At 41.9% G+C, this 18,042-nt stretch overlaps 1 protein-coding gene across 3 annotated transcripts; it reads right to left on the reverse strand.

Moving 5' to 3' along the window:
- Nucleotides 1–304: 304 nt before the first annotated feature.
- On the reverse strand, nucleotides 305–18,042 carry SLC16A4 (solute carrier family 16 member 4). Of its 3 annotated transcripts, none has more exons than XM_074977641.1 (9): nucleotides 17,833–18,042; nucleotides 17,034–17,143; nucleotides 12,420–12,552; nucleotides 11,481–11,624; nucleotides 9,630–9,791; nucleotides 8,119–8,682; nucleotides 6,605–6,816; nucleotides 5,696–5,789; nucleotides 305–883 (listed from the first exon to the last, which is right to left on the reverse strand). In XM_074977641.1, exons 1-9 carry the CDS (start codon nucleotides 17,846–17,848, stop codon nucleotides 636–638), a joined length of 1,683 nt encoding a protein of 560 aa, XP_074833742.1. In that variant the 5' UTR covers nucleotides 17,849–18,042; the 3' UTR covers nucleotides 305–635. The 3 variants fall into 3 exon arrangements, with proteins under 3 accessions (XP_074833742.1, XP_074833743.1, XP_074833744.1); XM_074977642.1 differs by having other exon boundaries at nucleotides 686–975; XM_074977643.1 differs by lacking the exon at nucleotides 5,696–5,789 and having other exon boundaries at nucleotides 707–975.

Below are 18,042 nucleotides of genomic sequence, written 5' to 3' on the forward strand. Positions count from 1 at the left end.
TTCAGGCTAAGGACACTGGCTAAGCAAACTGGGAAAGCAGAAATGAATTGCCTAACGTTTAGGTTCTTACTAATCACGTTAGACAGATAAGATAATATACACTGGGGAAGAGTGGAAGCAATGAAATTGTCTGAAGAGATGACTAGGCTCCGTGCCAATCTGAGGATATTTTTAGGAACAAAAGGTCTTGCTAGCCAAAATGCATGTCTTGCTAGGCTCATCTTGATCTTAAGCAGCACTGGTTTATGAAGTCACATTGGTAGACAATAAACTCCTTGGAAACGTCTTGTGACAAATGTGTTCATTTTTGTCATCTTTCATTCATTAGTGAAGCGACTGCATCCTGATTATCATTTTCTGAACATGAACTTAAGTTGACTTGTTTTCTTTCCATGGCAGCAGAGCCTCTTCACTAAGGCTGCATCTATACTAGCAAGTTCTTTCGAAAGAGCTCATGGAATATGTATGCAGAGTGTTCTTTCGAAAGTAAATCAAAAGAATGCAGTGCTCCTTTGGAAATCACTCCTCCTTTCCTTTTTCAGAAAGAGTACCCCCTTTCAAAAGCTTCTTTAGAAAGAAAACCTGTGTGGATGCCCTGCAGGTCCCCTTCCCCTCCGCCCCCAAAAGAGCAGCCTTCATGGGACCTGACTTTTTTTTTTGATCCCTGGCCCATTCTTCTGTAAGAGTGGTGACTGTGTGGATGCTCTCTTTTGAAAGAGCAGATCACTCTTTTGATCTGCTTTTTTGTGTGTAGATGTAGTCTTGTGAAAGAAGTTCTTTTGGAAGGGCTTCTTTTGAAAGATCTCTGTAGTGTAGACGTAGCCAAAGTGGTCCCTTAGTTCAAGTCCTCTTCTTTCTGTAGTTTCCATTTGTAGGCCAGAGGCTCAAAGAAAAAGGAAATGGGTGAGATGAGATAACAGATTCCAGCAAAGAGGAAGGAGCAGGCATATGTCTGTGTGTAGTCATACAGCCAACCTGTAATGGATGAGGATTCAGTTATTAAAGCTCCTGGACTTTGCCACATATTAGTAAACCCTGAAAGGTTTACTAACATCGAAAACTGAAATGAGTTATGAATCATAACTTGATTGAAAAATATTAAACCATTTTGTATATCGACAATCCACTGTTCAATATTAGATTACATGTTAGTGTTCCGCCTATTGCAGTTTTGTCTTGTACAACCTGAAATCAGTCTCTGAATCTGCTGCTGTATGGAACCACAGTTTGAATATGGAACTAAAAGTAAGTGTAGTGTAGTGTTTATTAATGTGTTTTAAAATAGAAAACACTTTAAACTAGACTAACTTGATTTTGCTTGGTAAAAGTAATCTCTGGTAAATACCACAACATCGCTGTACTGCTACTTTTCAAGCTGTCCAAAGGTTAGCTTGGGTACGTTTGCATGTGCTCTAGTCAAACATCTGATGCAATGTAGACAGACACTTGGATGTAGAAGGTGTAACAATAGTACCAAGACAAGATGAAGATTTGATGAACACAGCTCCATGGCAGCTGTTGGAGTTACACCAGTTTAAGATATGGCCCAGTATATCAAAGGTTCTAAAATTTTTCTCTTTTTGGAGACTTTTATGTAGTTACATTATTATAACAGCCTCTATTTTCCTCAGCCTTGTGGCTATTTTAATCAGGGTTACTGTCTGTCAGAGCAATAATTTCTCAAATTTAGATGTGAATAAAAATTAAGATGATGTGAAGAAGGAAAAATCAGTAGTTTTAAAATTGAGGTTTTTAAGAGCCAGATTAAGAGGATAAAGGATAATACAAATTTATGATTTAGTAATTGCATTCTACTAATTGCTGCTCTGAGCTCGCATTAACTAGTTAAGATGTTTGTTTTCTGTATCCTCTCTCTTCATTACTGTGACAACATCTCTCATTTTCTCAGGGATATTATTTAGGCCCTTACTGAACTTGTAGGTTTTCAATGATGATTAATCTGTAATCTAATGGAATGAGGTAAATGCTTTATTCTTAGAATGTGGTGACTTCACATTGTACAAAAAGAACAAAGTGACAAACCCTCCAGTTTTCAAACCCATTATGCATAGATCTTACAGAAACAATAAAAAGATAAAAACTATTTAACATAGAAGAATACATTCATATTTTCCCCTTCCACTCAGCTGTTTTCAGATTCACCAGTAGGTGGTGCTTGCCTACCCCCTCTGAGCAGCTGGCAGTACTGTTAGCACATTTTGACTTTTGTAATCCTAGAAATGTCTTAATGGTTTCTTTTCTTGCTTTCTGGTTGGAGAAAGCAGATTGCAGCTAACCATTCAGTGTTAGAGAAGGATTAGTCAGCGAATTGGAAAGAACTAAAGGGGATGGAAAAGTTTCCTGTGGAAACCTAAAAAAGCAGCATTTCTCTAAATGTAAGTAATGCTTATAAATCCTTGCTCTATATTTAAACATTCTAACTCATCACAGTGTGTGCCTATGCTATATGTTTAAGTATAGCTGTCATTCCTTTCTCAACACCAAGGGAGCTGGAGGCTCCTGCTGTGTCTTTTCTGCAAATCACCTTTTGCTTTGAATTCTAACTGTTCTGTAAAAGCATAATGGTTGGTATATGTTGTTCCTGTGAAACGCAACATGGTTCACTTCCTAAGCTTGCTTGCTTCCTCTAAAAATCACCATGTTTTGTTCTCCTGTGTTATCTTTAATTTCTAGAATGGCAAAGTATTCACAATTTAAACAGGAGTCCTTTGGATGATGCATAGGTAGGTCACTACTTGCTGGTGAGGCTTCAGACTTTTTAGCTTTGGGTGTTTGACTACTGCTCTTGACTTTGGACCTAGAAGCAGGATTTGGGAAACAAGGCTTTCAGGTAAGTAGCTCTTTTCTGAGTGTGTGTGTGTTGGATTATTTTTTGTTTTCTTGTGCGGAATATGCACTCTTCACCTCTTACTGGTATTTAGAGTATTAGCTGTTCTGAGTTTGTGGAAATTACTTTTTAAAATCTGCCTTATTGCTTCAGTACTGTTGGTAAGTTGGGACAACTTATGCAGTTAATCGCAGTCAGAGGAAGAGACTCTAGAATGGGGTGGGCAACAAGTTTTGCAGAGGGGTCACTCCACTAATTTTGGTACTGGTCGGGGGTCACGGCTACAGAGAGACAGTGTACGAGTGTGTGAGAGACGTTGACACAGATTGAGTATGTGTGACAGTGTGGCCATGTCTACACTAGCCCCAAACTTCGAAATGGCCACGCAAATGGCCATTTTGAAGTTTACTAATGAAGTGCTGAAATGCATATTCAGTGCTTCATTAGCATGCGAGCGGCCGCGGTGCTTCGAAATTCATGCAGCTCGTCCCGACGGAGCTACGGGGCTTCTTTTCGAAAGGACGCCGCCTACTTCGAAGTCCCCTTATTCCCATGAGCAGATAGGAATAAGGGGACTTCGAAGTAGGCGGGGTCTTTTCGAAAAGGAGCCCTGTCTGGATGAGCCATGTCAATTTCGAAGCGCTGTGGCTGTCTGTATGCTAATGAAGCATTGAATATGCATTTCAGTGCTTCATTAGTAAGCTTCAAAATGGCCATTTCGATGTTTGGGGCTAGTGTAGACATAGCCTGTGTGTGCTGGCTGCTGCTGAGTAAGTTTCTGAGAGGCTGCCCTCTGTCTCTTTAAGGGAAATCTGTCCAGCTCTGTCTCTCGCTCTGCACTCCTGAATCACTTACCATCCATGCTTCAGAATGGAGCAGCTCTGCTGTGTCTCCCCCTCTCCCTAATTCCTGCGCTGCAGAGATGGGTTACAGAGGCAGGGGTACTCTGACTTCAGCACTACCCATCCACCCCCTCCCCCTCTGCACAGGTAGCTGGGGAATCCTAGGAGCAGCTCAGCTGCAGATGGAACAAGAGGTGGGGGGTGGGGAGGGCAGCTAAACACATGCTGCTGGCTGTAAGTATGCATAAATCAGCTGGGTGGGCTGGATCTGGCCCCTAGGTGTGATTTTTCTTTTTTTTTTTTTTTGGCCCACTCATGCCCTAGGAACCATCATTAATAGCAGTAACAAGTCTTTCATTTTAATGAGAATTAACTTCAGTGAGAAGTGCAAGAAGCAAATGCTTCTGCAATCTTGGAGAGTTAGTATTTTCTAGTATATGCTGTTTTCACACTTTGCAATTTCTCTCTCAGCTCAAACCATCTGAGTTCATGGATCATAGGATTGCACCCTGAACACACAATCATGTGCTTAGACACATCTTCCCTCCTATATGGGACAAACTGGCATGCACAATTGAGACCTGGAAAAATTAGATTACTTCACTGTTCCTCTCCTTCCATCTCAGCTGTAGTGCTAGGACTTAAATTACACTTTTCATCCCACCACCCCAATAAAATATTAATGGTTAATGTCTAATGTAATTGTTAGAAATAAAGGAGCCATCAATTTGTGAAGCTATGTTACAAGCTGGTGAAAAGCGTAATAGCCACATTAGCATGTATGTTACACAGATAAAAGAAAATACAGAAATCAAAGTAATTGACTGTGTAAGGTACTTGAGGCAGATTTGGAATAGGCTTAGGAGTATGTGACCAGGTGAGACATTTGATCACTGGGTGGGAATGCACACAAGGAACTGTAAACACAAAAGTTGATTTGAAACTTTTTATTCTATGCTTCTGATCTGTTTTCAAGATAGATGTTACCAGATGCCATTCACCTGCTGTTTGACCTGGCAGCTTTATCCATACAGCGGGGATAGCTGAAGATGTTGATCACACATCCAGATATGAAGGCAAAGGTAATGGTCCAGTGAAAGGATAGGTTTTGCCTTTGGCAGAGGTGCATGTAGCAGCATGCAAATTGCTCAGTCTAAGTCAGAAGCGACCAACCCGTTAGAGACGAAGAGCCAAAAAAAACTGTGGCTAAACAGCCATGTATTATGTATTTATTTATTTTTATATATCTATAGAGATATGTAAATATATAATGTGGCTCAATGCCTTCCTAATCCCTGAGAGCCAGGCACCACCAGCTCCCGCAACCCTCCTGCTGTGACCCAGTGCCCATTATGCCTCAGACTCACCAAAGCCACCACCATCACATGCTTCTGCCTTCAGGCGCTGGGACGCATGCACAGAGCAGCAGTAAGCAGTGCAGGAGCTGTTTCAATGATCAAAGAGCCACATGCAGTTCAAGAGCTGCAGGCTGGCCACCCCTGGTCTAAGTGGATAAAGAAATACCTGACTGTGAATATTTTGATTAATATAGCAACCAAAATGTGCCACACTTTACGTAAAGAATAATATAGTATTTGTGAGAGTGAGGGAGGAGGGCTACCGCTTTGGTCCCTTCTGCTTTATGTAAGACAGTGCAAATAGAGCACCTGTGTGCCTGGGACCATGCTGTCACCTCTTCAGATCCCTTCAGCATCAAGTTAAATTGAAATAACAGTTTGAGTCTAGGGGAGTCATAATGGTTTGACTCTTCTTTAGATGCATACCATTCTTGCCTCTCCATTCCCTGAAGGGAGGCTCAGAACTCAAGGAAATGTTGGGTAGCTTATTAACATTAACTCATTTGCTTGTGTTAACTTTCTTCAAAGGATCTAAAAAGACTATAAACTACCTTTCAACTTGAATCTCAACTGCTTCCTTAGTACTTTGTTAGAAAATACTTAATTCTTCTTGATCAAGAGGCTAGAGGGGAAGTATTGATTATTACCTGCTATAGGAGGTCCAGCAATGACTGCTATTCCAGCAAAGAATGAGGCAAATCCTAAAGAACTGTGGAGTCTGGGGACCCCTACAAGATCTACCTGTTCATAGAAGCAGAAGAGGGTCATTAGAATGAAAAGTTCATCTGAAGAGTCTCCTCTTTGCTCTGATATGAAAATAGTTTGTCCACACAGAATTAAACCCAAACTAGTATTAAAATCACTAGTATGCAAGAAAGATTTCTAGCCCTGAGCTGTACAGCCATTTGAAATTACTAATAACTCTTTATTGCATTTTAATGCAGACTGAATTATGTACAAATCTCTTGTGGGCAGTGTTACACTGCAGTTTGCCTTAGAAATCGAGTCCTGCACCTTACCAATGTTGATTTAGATTACAAATGCACAAATTTTCACATTATTAGGAATGTGAATGGTTAAGTGGTGAGCACCACCCTAAGTGGATGAGGCATTAGTTAACTGCTGTGGGTTGGAGCAACCCCCTGTCCACTGCAGACAGGGGTCTGCTCCAGCACAGTTGACTGACTAAAAGGGGATTTATAGCCCTAGTTCTCATCACTGTTGTTGTTGGACATAGTGCAGTACCTAAGTTGGAACGATGATGTGGGAAGCCAAGTGATTGAGTTAGGTCACTGGAAATACACTCAAGGTGCTCCAAGTACTTTGCCTAGCCTGTAAATGACTGTGTAATCCTTAAACCAGTAAACTAACAAGGTTCCCAATGCTTTGGCATTTAGAGTTCTGAGCACACAACCCTTTGGCCAAAATCTGTGGCAGCTGTGGATGCTCAGTGCTTTTAAAAATCAGGCCACATGATTTCAGGTGTTTTTAAAGATACTCAGCTGGAAGTGCAAAGTATTGCTGTATTACCTCTCTTGTTGAAATCCTTTACTCACCAACACAGGGAGCAGCAGAGCCAAGTATCCACCACAGAAAATGGCAAAGCTTACTGAGTAAACCATAAGTAGTGGGAAGGATGTGGCCAGAGGACCCAGCAGGTTAGTGATACCACACAGAATAAGGTAAGTCTTATGGTAATGATACTTCTTGATCCAGTTCTGATTAGCAATCCAGCCAGACAGCAATTGGCTGACTGCCTCTATAATCCCTAGGGAGAAAAGAAAATATTTATCAAATCCCTTGTGCCCCGTGGTTCTTAAACTTTTGGGCTGAGCCCACCCTGCTCAACACAAACCTTTCCACAGGCCACCAGCCAACCACCCATCATGACACAATGCATTCGCTTCTCTAAATACCTTAATTACCTCACATTAGGCTACTGAATCGTTAAAAATATAAGTATGCAGCTATAAGGTGGTGTATATTAAAGTAAAATAAAAGATTAGTTTGTGTCCAAAACCAAAGGTTTTAATGTTGTCTTTATTTATGGCCAGGGTGAGGAACCTTTTTTGGGTTGGGAGCCGAAACCTACAGAAGAATTAGTTGAGGGTCACGAAAATGAGAGATGTTTTCAAGAAAAAACCCTATTCTGCTGATGTGGCCCCCGACTGACACACACCCAACTCAGAGCATTTAATGTGCAGGAAGGGACTGCTGGGGAGTGAGATGGGGTAGGGAGGGTATGTGAGGGAAAGTGGGTGTAGGAGTGGGATGGAGGATCTGGGAGGGAAGGTGCAGGAGCAGAGTGTGGGTGCAAGGCTGTGGAGGGGGAGGGAGTACAGGAGCAGGGTTGGGTTACATGAGGGCCATGGGAGTCCAAAGAGGCTGGGGCTCACTTCCTGGCTCTATAATCTACACTGTTCCCACTGGCTGGATTCCTAGCGAGCAGTTCCCTGTGCTGGCATTCCTCTCAGCTTGGTCTTCAAATTTGGCTTCTACCTCAAGTGCTACTTCCATATTTTTTTTTCCTGTTAGCCACTACAAGCTAAGAACATAATGGCTGTATGGGGTCAGAACAAATGTCCATCTGGCCAGTCTTCTGACAGTGGCCAAGCTCCTCAAGCATTTATTCATGCAATCATTCATATGTATTTTAAGTACCTAAAAAGGGTTCCCTGGAGATTTGGGGAAGGAGTAGTGGTAGTTAATTTTTAAAAAAAATGAAATAGCAAGGTTTGGGTTAAGTAACCAAGGCTAATCAACTCCTCTGCCTGAAGTCATCTTACTTGGGTTCAAGAAAATAGTGGACAGTCACAAGACAGATGCTGTTGTTTCTGGATATAAAAATTGTCAATTAAGAGGCACTCTTCAATTGTGGATATAATCCAGATTTAGGGGCAAAAGGCATTTGCTCTTGTGGTGTCATGTATCTGTTCAATGCTCAAGAGGAAGCCAAGGATTCCAGTTTAAGGTGGGGGGGGGCTGTGTCTCATACTCTTTAATTTCAGGGGTTACTTCATTTCTTGACTACTCTATTTTAAAATACATATTTATAATTAGATTTGCTTACCAGCAGCTGAAATGAGGTAAGAGGCATCCATGCTGTCTATGCCCAAGGTTTTGGCTCTCGCCACAAGGTGGAAGGTTGGAATGAAGTAGGCCAATTGGCTGAACAAAAAAGACCAGGCAAAAATACAGAAGAAGGGATCTTTCAGCAGTGAGAAATCAAGAAGAGGCTGCCTGCTGGGATTCCCTTTCTTTTGCAGGGGGAAGTTGTTATTGCCACAGTCCCCGGCTCCCCTCGGACAGTACCTGTTGGGGCTGCATCTCCCAGGCAGTTCCATGCCAGCAGAGTTCACTGGATCTAGTGAGCCTAATGTTCCAGCTGACGGGACCCTTTTTGTGATAGTGGAGTCTTGCATAGGAGAATCCAGTCTAATATTAAAGTGCATTTCTGTGGTGCTGATTTCCTCAACATGGCTTGTAAGAGTTGCTGGAGATTTACTGTGTTTTAATGATCTGTTGTCCACATTGCTGACAGAAAAGACCTGGAGATTCTTTATGTTAATAGGTCGCAATAACATACTAGAAGGCACGAGGTTTAACATGATCCCTCCGAAAATCAGCAGGGTGCCTGAGAGAAGAAAAGAGAAAGGAAGATTAGTGTTCCTCCCACCCCCATGATCCTGGGATCAGTAACACTTTGCTTAGAATTGGCTTTTTTCATACTGAAGATACTGGTCTGCTGCAGGAAAATAAAAATTGTCCTTCTCTTCTGACTTCTTCACTAGATGGTCACCTTTTTGCATTGCAAATAAGTTGTAAGTGATAAAGTGAGACCATCAGACCTGAGAGGGGAAGCATATATACTTGTAACTGCTCCCTCTGTCTTTGGTCTGCCTAATATCAAAACAAGGGAAAGACAAGGCCTAAACATGTTTAAAGTTTCTTTTCCCCCACTCAATTCTCTTAACTCAGCTCCTCTCTGTTCAGCAGCCTGCCTGATGAGTGGTGAAAGTACAATAGTGCAAGCAGTGTGGAAGTTTAGCAATGTGAAAAGAAGGAAATTAGTTACCATTTAACACCAATATAACTTCAGTGACTGATTTCTGGTTGGAGAAAGGAGATCTTGAAGACTGAACAAACCCCAAGAAGATCAGAGTTGCCATTTCTGACATGTCAAAGTTAAAACAGAATAGCTTAGCACTACTATCTACCACCCCACAATGTCCAGCTTTAGAATAACTCCCTTTAAGGTCACCTGGGGACTCTCTATACTTGCCCCCAGCTTTGAAGCGGGCATGGCAATCAGGGTCACAGGAGATTATTTATGAAGTGCTGTGGTGAATACAGAGCACTTCATTAGGGTAATTCTCCCCTGCAGCAACTTCCACCTTGCAAGGATGGGGGGAATTAGCCAAATGAAGTGCTACGTGTTCACAGTAGCACTTCATTAGGCTAATCTCCCATGGCCCTGATTAACATGACCCCTTTGAAGTTGGGGCAAGTGTAGACCCAGCCCTTGAGTGCTAGTTGTGCTGCTGCTGATGGTGAAATGTGGAAAAAGTAAAACCTACTTACCCTGCCATCCATAAGAATCTATCAGAAGTTGAGTGAAAGGTGCTATTACAAATGTCAGTCCCATTCCTGAGCGGGCAATTCCATTAGCTAGAGCCAGTCGCTTCTTAAAATACCTGGCAGTCATCACAGCACCTACCTGGTACAAGCAAGCAAAGCCCAGTCCTGCATTAGAAAAAGAAAGCTGTCAGTGTCCAAGGAGTGAGAGTAGAATTTTCATCTCCTGCAAGTGAGGAACAGAACTGCTAGCTCAGGACCCAGTGTTGGTGAGCCCACACAACTCCCAGCTGTATCAGGAGGACAAGAACCCTTCCTAGATGTGGAAGGAGAGTAGATGGGATGCGCACAAGGAACTGTCCAAACTGTGCCTCTTAAGAAACAATGAACAGTAGCAGGGATTGGTAACTGCTTGTAGTGCTTTCTGGGAGGCCAGATAAAGTGCAGTGGCAAGGCCGTCTAAGGTGTATAGGGTAAACTCTGGCTTGAGTGACAGCTGTGGGATAAGAATTGCATCCGTAATATTTAGAAACTAGCTTATTTATAGCTACTTATTCTTTTTCAGTGAAGGGTTTAAAAGGCCAGGATTTGCTCTTCATAATGGGTTTTTAAAAATTTAAATTGACACAACAGCACTAATTAAACCTTTTGTTTAGGCATTTTGGAATATAAAGCCTGCAGAGAAGGCACTGTCTCCGTTTTACAGCCTGTGGCTAATACACTAAAATAAGATAGTAACAGAGAGGAAGCCATGCTAGTCTATACACTATCAAAACAAAAAAGCAGTCAAGTAGCATGCACTTTAAAGACTAGCAAAATAGTTTCTTAGGTGAGCTTTCACGGGACAGACCCACGTCTTCAGTCATCACCTACAGCCCCCAACTCAGACCACTGCAACGAATTATTAAAGACCTACAAACTATCCTGAATCAGGATGCCACACTCCAGAAGGCCCTGGGTGACATGTCTGTTCTCTCCTACAGACAACGTCCCAACCTCATGAGGATCCTCACTAACAGCCACAGTCTGTACCCCAGGAATACCAGTCCTGAAACCTTTCCCTGCAACAAAGCCCGCTGCCAGCTTTGTCCACATATCTTCTCTGGAAATACCATCACTAGACCTAACCAGGTTACTCACAGAATCACGGGCACTTTCTCATGCTCCTCTACTAACATCATATGCTATCATGTGCCAACAATGCCCAGATGCTTTGTGTATTGGACAGACTTCTAGCTCCCTTAGACAAAGGGTCAATGGGCACAAAACAGACATCAAAACACTCCAGATCCACAAACCAGTTAGTCAACATTTTAATGGAATGGGGCATTCTGTCAATGACCTGAAGGTATGTGTGTTATTGAAGAAGAATTATCGCACCGTTCTGGAAAGGGAAACAGCCGAGCTGGCTTTTATATTCAAATTCGGCACATTAACACATGGTTTAAATCATGATGGGAACTTTCTGAGTCACTATAGGGGCTTGTCTGCATACTTGGCTCAATCTAATTCTTGACCTTGCCCCCCACCCCTCCACTCTCTGATTCGCTCACCTTGATTTTCTTTTTCTGATTTGTCCTCCTTGCTTACTGTTTTTGGTTCTCTGTGCCTTAAATATTGAGTCTGTTCTGGTCTGGCTATGGTCTGAAGAAGTGGGTCTGTCCCACGAAAGCTCACCTAATAAACTATTTTGCTAGTCTTTAAAGTGCTACTTGACTGCTTTTTGTTTTGATAAAATAAGATAGTCACATGCAGTAAGTCATCTGATGCTGTTTTGCTAATGGTTTCAGCAAACATTCAGGAAAGTCGCTCTAGTTGCCTTGTTGCCAAACCTGTGACCTGTAGGATGTTACTCACCCAATAGAAGTCCCATAGACACACACAGGAAGGAGATACTGGTTGCTTGTGTACTGATTAGACAACCAATGCTGACCAGGCCTGCTCCAATGATGGAAGTCATCTGATCCCCCAGCTTCCCACAGGTTATCGTGACTAGTGGACCTGAAAGATGTCAGGAGTAAGATCAGTGGTTGGAGAATTGAAGCCATCTATACCAGCTCAAGGATAGCATTCTTGATATTCTCTAATTCTGCTCTGACAATCATGTGAGTTGCCAGGAGCACTCAAAGCTATGCACTGACCTAGACTAGTGCGGCGAGAGCAGTCATAAAATCTCTTGTTTTGGCAAGGAAGTCAAAAAGGATTTTCTTAACCTGCTTCCCTGAGGCAGCATGGCTCAATTAGACTGGTGGACTATTCAGTGCAGAGAGGGTGCTTCACTGTGATAAATTAGGTATCAGATGTAAGATACTACACTGAATGGATCAGATCTGGCAATAACAAATTCTGTACAAAGAAACAATTATTTGTAAAAGGCAGTATTTATGCAGAGCTCTTCTTTAAAGATTTCTATGTGCAAGTACCACCAGTTCAGCTTCCCTAAGGTACTGGTGTAGCTAAGAGAGTTTCCCTGTAGTCAGCAAAGGGTCACAACTCTTAGATGGAAGTCTTCAAAGAATAGGTATACTACCAATAAAAGCTGCTTTTGGTGCCATTGGCTGATGCATTGGAGTGATTGCCCTTTCGTCCCCCAGGATGGTTCAGCGCCTAGTTCCATTAAAATTTTGGACTTGTGCGGAGTGCCAACAAATATACCAGTTGCACTGGTTTAACAGGTAGGCACAAGCAGTTTGAATGCTAAGTCCATTTGATCAAGTTCAGTAGTGGACACGAAATGACCTGTCAAAGACTAGACCTTTCTGTGCTACTTTTTGAACCTTACATATGGCTGCTGACCTGCTGAGAAACGGAGAGCGGACATGATGGAGCCAATCCAACTGATTTGTTCTGAAGAGCTTCCCACCTCTTCTTGAAAGACCACAAAGAAAATTCCAAAGGTTTTCAGCATTCCCATCACAAGCACGTTCACCTAAACCCAAAGCAGATGCAAGTGAAATGCTGCACACAGCTGTAACTGAATTTCTGGCAATCCATCCTCTCCCTGGTCCTCAGAACAATGGTGAATCTTCATTTTATTCGGAGACCAATTGATAGTGTTAGTCGGGGAGAAAAAAAATCTACATGCTTCCCCATCTGCAGATGTTCTGCCCATTGCTTAGTGGCAGAAATTAGGACATTTGCCTGGTAAGGTCATGTGAGTGACATTCAGTGGCTAGGTCTCACTGGTGCCCACCTTCTCAGCGGAGCAAAGCCTACACAATATGGTCATTTTTCCAACAAAAACAATGGCGTGCTTGTCTGACTCCTATTCAGAGCTTTGCTCTTTTGAATTGTGCCATTCTGAAATATAGGTAACAAACCTCAAAGGTAGGGAGTTTTATCTATACAAACCTATGAAGTGCTTTGAGAGCCACAGCCAAAGTGTGCTTATAGCAAATGACTATATTTTAAATGTGCAAATTGCAGGTCATTTTGCAGCTGTTTATTCTTATATTTAAGATTGCATGAGAGCATAAGAACGGCCATACTGGGTCAGACCAAAGGTCTGTCTAGCCCAGTATCCTGTCTGCCGACAGTAGCCAATGCCTGGTGCCCCAGAGGAGGTGAACCGAAGACAATGATCAAGCGATTTGTCTCCTGCCATCCATCTCCCGCCTTCGACAAGAGGCTAGGCACCATACCTTACCCCTTGCTAATAGCCATCTATGGACCTAACCTTCAAATATTTATCAAGCTCTTTTTTAAACTCTGTTAGAGTCCTGGCCTTCACACCGTCCTCTGTTAAGGAGTTCCACAGGTTGACTGTGCGCTGTGTGAAGAAAAAACTCTCTTTTATTAGTTTTGAACCGCTACCCATTAATTTCATTTGGTGTCCTCTAGTTCTTATATTATGGGAACAAGTAAATAACTTCTGTATTCACTTTCTCCACACCATTCATGATTTTATATACCTCTATCATATTGCCCCTCAGTCTCCTCTTTTCTAGACTGAAAAGTCCCAGTCTCTCTAGCCTCTCCTCATATGGGACCCGTTCCAAACCCTTAATCATTTTAGTTGCCCTTTTCTGAACCTTTTCTAATGCCAATATATTTTTTTTGAGGTGAAGAGACCACATCTGCGCGCAGTACTCAAGACGTGGGCGTACCATAGTTTTATATAAAGGAAGTAAGATATTCTGTGTCTTATCTTCTATCCCTTTTTTAATTATTCCTAACATCCTATTTGCTTTACTGACTGCTGCTGCACACTGTGTGGATGTTTTCAGAGAACTATCCACTATAATTCCAAGATCCTTTTCCTGATCTGTTGTAGCTAAATTTGTCCCCATCATATTATATGTATAATTAGGGTTATTTTTCCAAATGTGCATTACCTTACACTTACCCACATTAAATTTCATTTGCCATTTTGCTGCCCAATCACTCAGTTTGCTGAGGTCTTTTTGAAGTTCTTCACAGTCTGCTTTGGTTTTAACTATCCTGAACAGTTTGGTGTCATCTGCAAACTTTGCCACCTCACTGCTTACCCCTTTCTTGAGATCATTGACGAGTAAGTTGAACAGGATCGGTCCCAGGACTGACCTTCCATTGTGAAAATCTACCATTTATTTCTACGCTTTGTTTCCTGTCTTTTAACTAGTTCCCAATCCATGAAAGGATCTTTCCTCCTATCCCATGACCACCTACTTTACATAAGAGCCTTTGGTGAGGAACCGTGTCAAAGGCTTTCTGGAAATCTAAGTATACTATGTCTACTGGATCCCCCCTGTCCGCATGCTTGTTAACCCCTTCAAAGAACTCAAAAAGATTAGTAACACACAACTTCCCTTTACAGAAACCATGTTGACTTTTGCTCAACAAATCATATTCCTCTACGTGTCTGACAATTTTATTCTTTACTATTGTTTCTACTAATTTGCCCGGTACTGATGTTAGACTTACCGGTCTATAATTGCTAGGGTCTCCTGTAGAGCCCTTTTTAAATATTGGTGTTATATTAGCTGTCTTCCAATCATTGGGTACCGAAGCTGATTTAAAGGATAGGTTACAAACCACGGTTAATAGTTCCGCAATTTCACATTTGAGTTCTTTCAGAACCCTTGGGTGAATACCATCCGGTCCCGGAGACTTGTGACTGTTTAGCCTATCAATTAGTTCCAAAACCTCCTCTAATGATACTTCAATCTGGGACAGCTCCTCAGATTTGTCACCCATAAAGGACAGCTCAAATTTGGGAATCTCTCTAACATCCTCAGCCGTGAAGACTGAAGCAAAGAAATCATTTAGTTTTTCTGCAATTGTATTTTATCTTCCTTGATTGCTCCTTTTATGCCTCTATCGTCCAGGGCGCCACTGCTTTTTTTAGCAGGCTTCCTGCTTCTAATGTACTTAAAAAACATTTTACTATTGTTTTTTGAATTTATGGCTCACTGTTCCTCAAAATCTTTTTTGGCTTTTCTTATTACATTTTTACATTTAATTTGGCAATGTTTATGTTCCTTTCTATTTTGATCACTAGGATTTGACTTTCACTTTTTAAAAGATGCCTTTTTATCTCTCACTGCCTCTTTTACATGGTTGTTAAGCCATGGTGGCTCTTTTTTAGGTCTCTTACTGTGTTTTTTAATTTGGGGTATACATTTAAGTTGGGCCTCTAATATGGTATCTTTGAAAAGTTTCCACGCAGCTTGCAGGGATTTGACTCTAGTTACTTTACCTTTTAATTTCTGCTTAACTAACCTCCTCATTTTTGTGTAATTCCCCTTTTTGAAATTAAATACCAGAGTGTTGGACTGTTGTGGTGTTCTTCCCAACACAGGAATGTTAAATGTTGTTATGTTATGGTCACTATTTCCAAGCGGTCCTTTAATAGTTACCTCTTGGACCAGATCCTGTGTTCCACTCAGTACTAAATCAAGAATTGCCTCTCCCCTTGTGGGTTCCTGTACCAGCTGCTCCAAGAAGCAGTCATTTAAGGCATCAAGAAATTTTCTCTCTGAATCCCTTCCTGAGGTGACATGTACCCCAGTCAATATGGGGATAATTGAAATCCCCCATTATTAGTGAGTTTTTTATTTTGATAGCCTCTCTCATCTCCTTTAGCATTTCAGCATCACTATCACTGTCCTGGTCAGGTGGTCGATAATATATCCCTAGTGCTATATTCCCATCAGAGGAAGGAATTGCTATCCATAGTGATTCTATGGAACATTTTGATTCATTTAGGATTTTTATTTCATTTGATTCTATATTATCTTTCACATATAGTACCACTCCGCCACCCGCTCGACCCATTCTGTCCTTCTGATATACTTTATATCCCAGTATGATAGTGTCCCACTGATTGTCCTTATTCCACCAGGTTTCTGTGATGCCTGTTATGTCAATCTCCTCCTTTGATATGAGGTACTCTAATTCACCCACCTTATTAGACAGACTTCTAGCATTTGTGTAAAAGCACTTTAAAAAACTACCACTATTCATATGCCTGCCCTTCCAGGGTTGGCAATTTTCTGTGGGGGAAGAGGGAGGCGAGGGAACTAGGACAGGGCACAGATAAATAACAATTTTTAAACTCCTCTTAAAACTAGACAATATACTAAAAATATTTAGCCATTTGATAAGTTTTGCAATATATTTGTATATGAAAATAAGGGAGTCATGACAGCTCTAACTTAACTGAGAAAATACCAAACCAGGCTATATACAGACATTCTGATATTTGGTATTATGCATTCTGCAGTTTTAATCTGTATTTGTAAAACAACCTCCACCTCTGAATCTTCTGGAACTACAGTTTGCCTAATTTAAGTTACCTATGTGGTACATATTAACCCAACAGTCTTAACATGGAAAATACTTTGAACTGGGCCTAACTAGTTTTTGCTTTGGTTGCAAAAACCATGATTTTTAGCTAGTTTAAAGGAAAGCTCTGGTCAGCCTCATCCCTGCCACATTCTCAGATGCTGTAAATCAGCGTAGCTGCATTTACACCAAATGATGATCTGTGGTCTCTTTTCCACAGACTCATGAAGGAAACAAAAGTTGGATTCCTCCATGGCTAGCAAGCTAACTAAAAGTAATAGGAAAGCTGTATGATTGCTACAACTACAATGAGCTCCTCTGGGGACTTGGAGGAGGAGGAGGTAAGAGGAAGCTGTCACAAGCAAAGAGTTCCAAGTCCGACAGCTTTTTAATAAAGGGCAGAGCTCAATCTTCTCAGAACTAGCTACCAATTTCACTGGGCTGAGCATAACCTTCACATGTAAAGTTACAGACCAGCATGCTAGACTCAAAGTAGCACTCCCGCCCTGCATGTAATCAACCCTGTCTGCCTCATACTCTGGCTTTGTTGTCTGAAAGCGATTCTTTGTGAGAACATGACCTGTGAAAGCATCTCTTTCCTCTGGGACTTACTCGGCAGTGTCCCACAAGGTTATCTCCACTTACCAGAAAGAAGTGAAGCACTATCATCCATCCCCAGCCTCCATCCAGAGGTGCTAGGAGTTGCTGTTTCCCTTCCTTCATGGCTGTTGGTAGATTCTCTGCCCCCTTCCTTCCTTCAGCAAACGAGAATAGGAATAATTAGGAAATAGTCACACTTCACCTCGCTAATCAGGGAAACCAGACTCAGAATTCGGGATTGCCCTACAGCAAAAGGTGACAGCGTTGCTTTCATCTGTCCTCCCTCCATGTTCATCTGCCTCTGCCGCTCTTAACATGTGAGAATATTTTGTCTTTAATTCAATCACACAGTGCTTTTAAATGAAGTGTAGGCGCTGTTATCCCTTTGGGAAAGGGGCACTTAGGTTTGCACAGCCATGCAGCATGGCAAAGCTGGAGATGGAACACAGGTCTTCTAACTCCTGTTTTTGCTTGCTTACTTGATGACAGCTGTCTCCAAGTAAAGCAGCCTCCTGAATATCTGTGAATGCATGCGTAATTCAGTCTGTGACAGACCGAGGGAGCTTACTTTGTTATCTGTCTAATCACTATGCCCAGCTCAGTGCCTCTGAGCCTCTTCCCCAATCCCTTTGTGTCTCTGTGTCCTTGCTTCACTATTTCTGTGGCCTGGGTAAGTTTTTGTCAGTTACTGAGTGTGTTCTAGGAGTTTTGTCTCAGCGTGCAGCAGAAACCTGGGGGAAGAGAGGCGATTGTAAATCAAAGTTTTTCTCTTAACTGTCTGGATGAGACAGCTGAGACCCAGCAGAATGGGGGTGGGATTGTAACCCCAAAGCTTTTCTCTTACCATCTGGATGATGCATAATGAGATGCCGCTAAAATAAGTAGATTAAGAAAAATAATTTCTCTTCATCTGTTTTTGGGGCTAGCCGCAGCCTTCAGAGTTAGTTCCTTTAATTCCTCTTTGCACTAGGGAACACAGGGTTCATTCTTCTGAAAGAAGCCACGAGGCAAAGGAGGCAGAGCTAGCAGGGAAGAAAAATAAAAAACAACCTAA

The sequence above is a fragment of the Carettochelys insculpta genome, chromosome 26, assembly GCF_033958435.1.
Source record: "Carettochelys insculpta isolate YL-2023 chromosome 26, ASM3395843v1, whole genome shotgun sequence".
NCBI lineage: Eukaryota > Metazoa > Chordata > Testudines > Carettochelyidae > Carettochelys > Carettochelys insculpta.

Coding starts and splice junctions, on each gene's coding strand:
- SLC16A4 (XM_074977641.1), bottom strand. Junction 11,625..12,419: donor CGCTCTCCGTTTCTCAGCAG/GTCAGCAGCCAT, acceptor GACATCTTTCAG/GTCCACTAGTCACGATAACC. Junction 6,817..8,118: donor TTACCTCATTTCAGCTGCTG/GTAAGCAAATCT, acceptor TTTTCTCCCTAG/GGATTATAGAGGCAGTCAGC.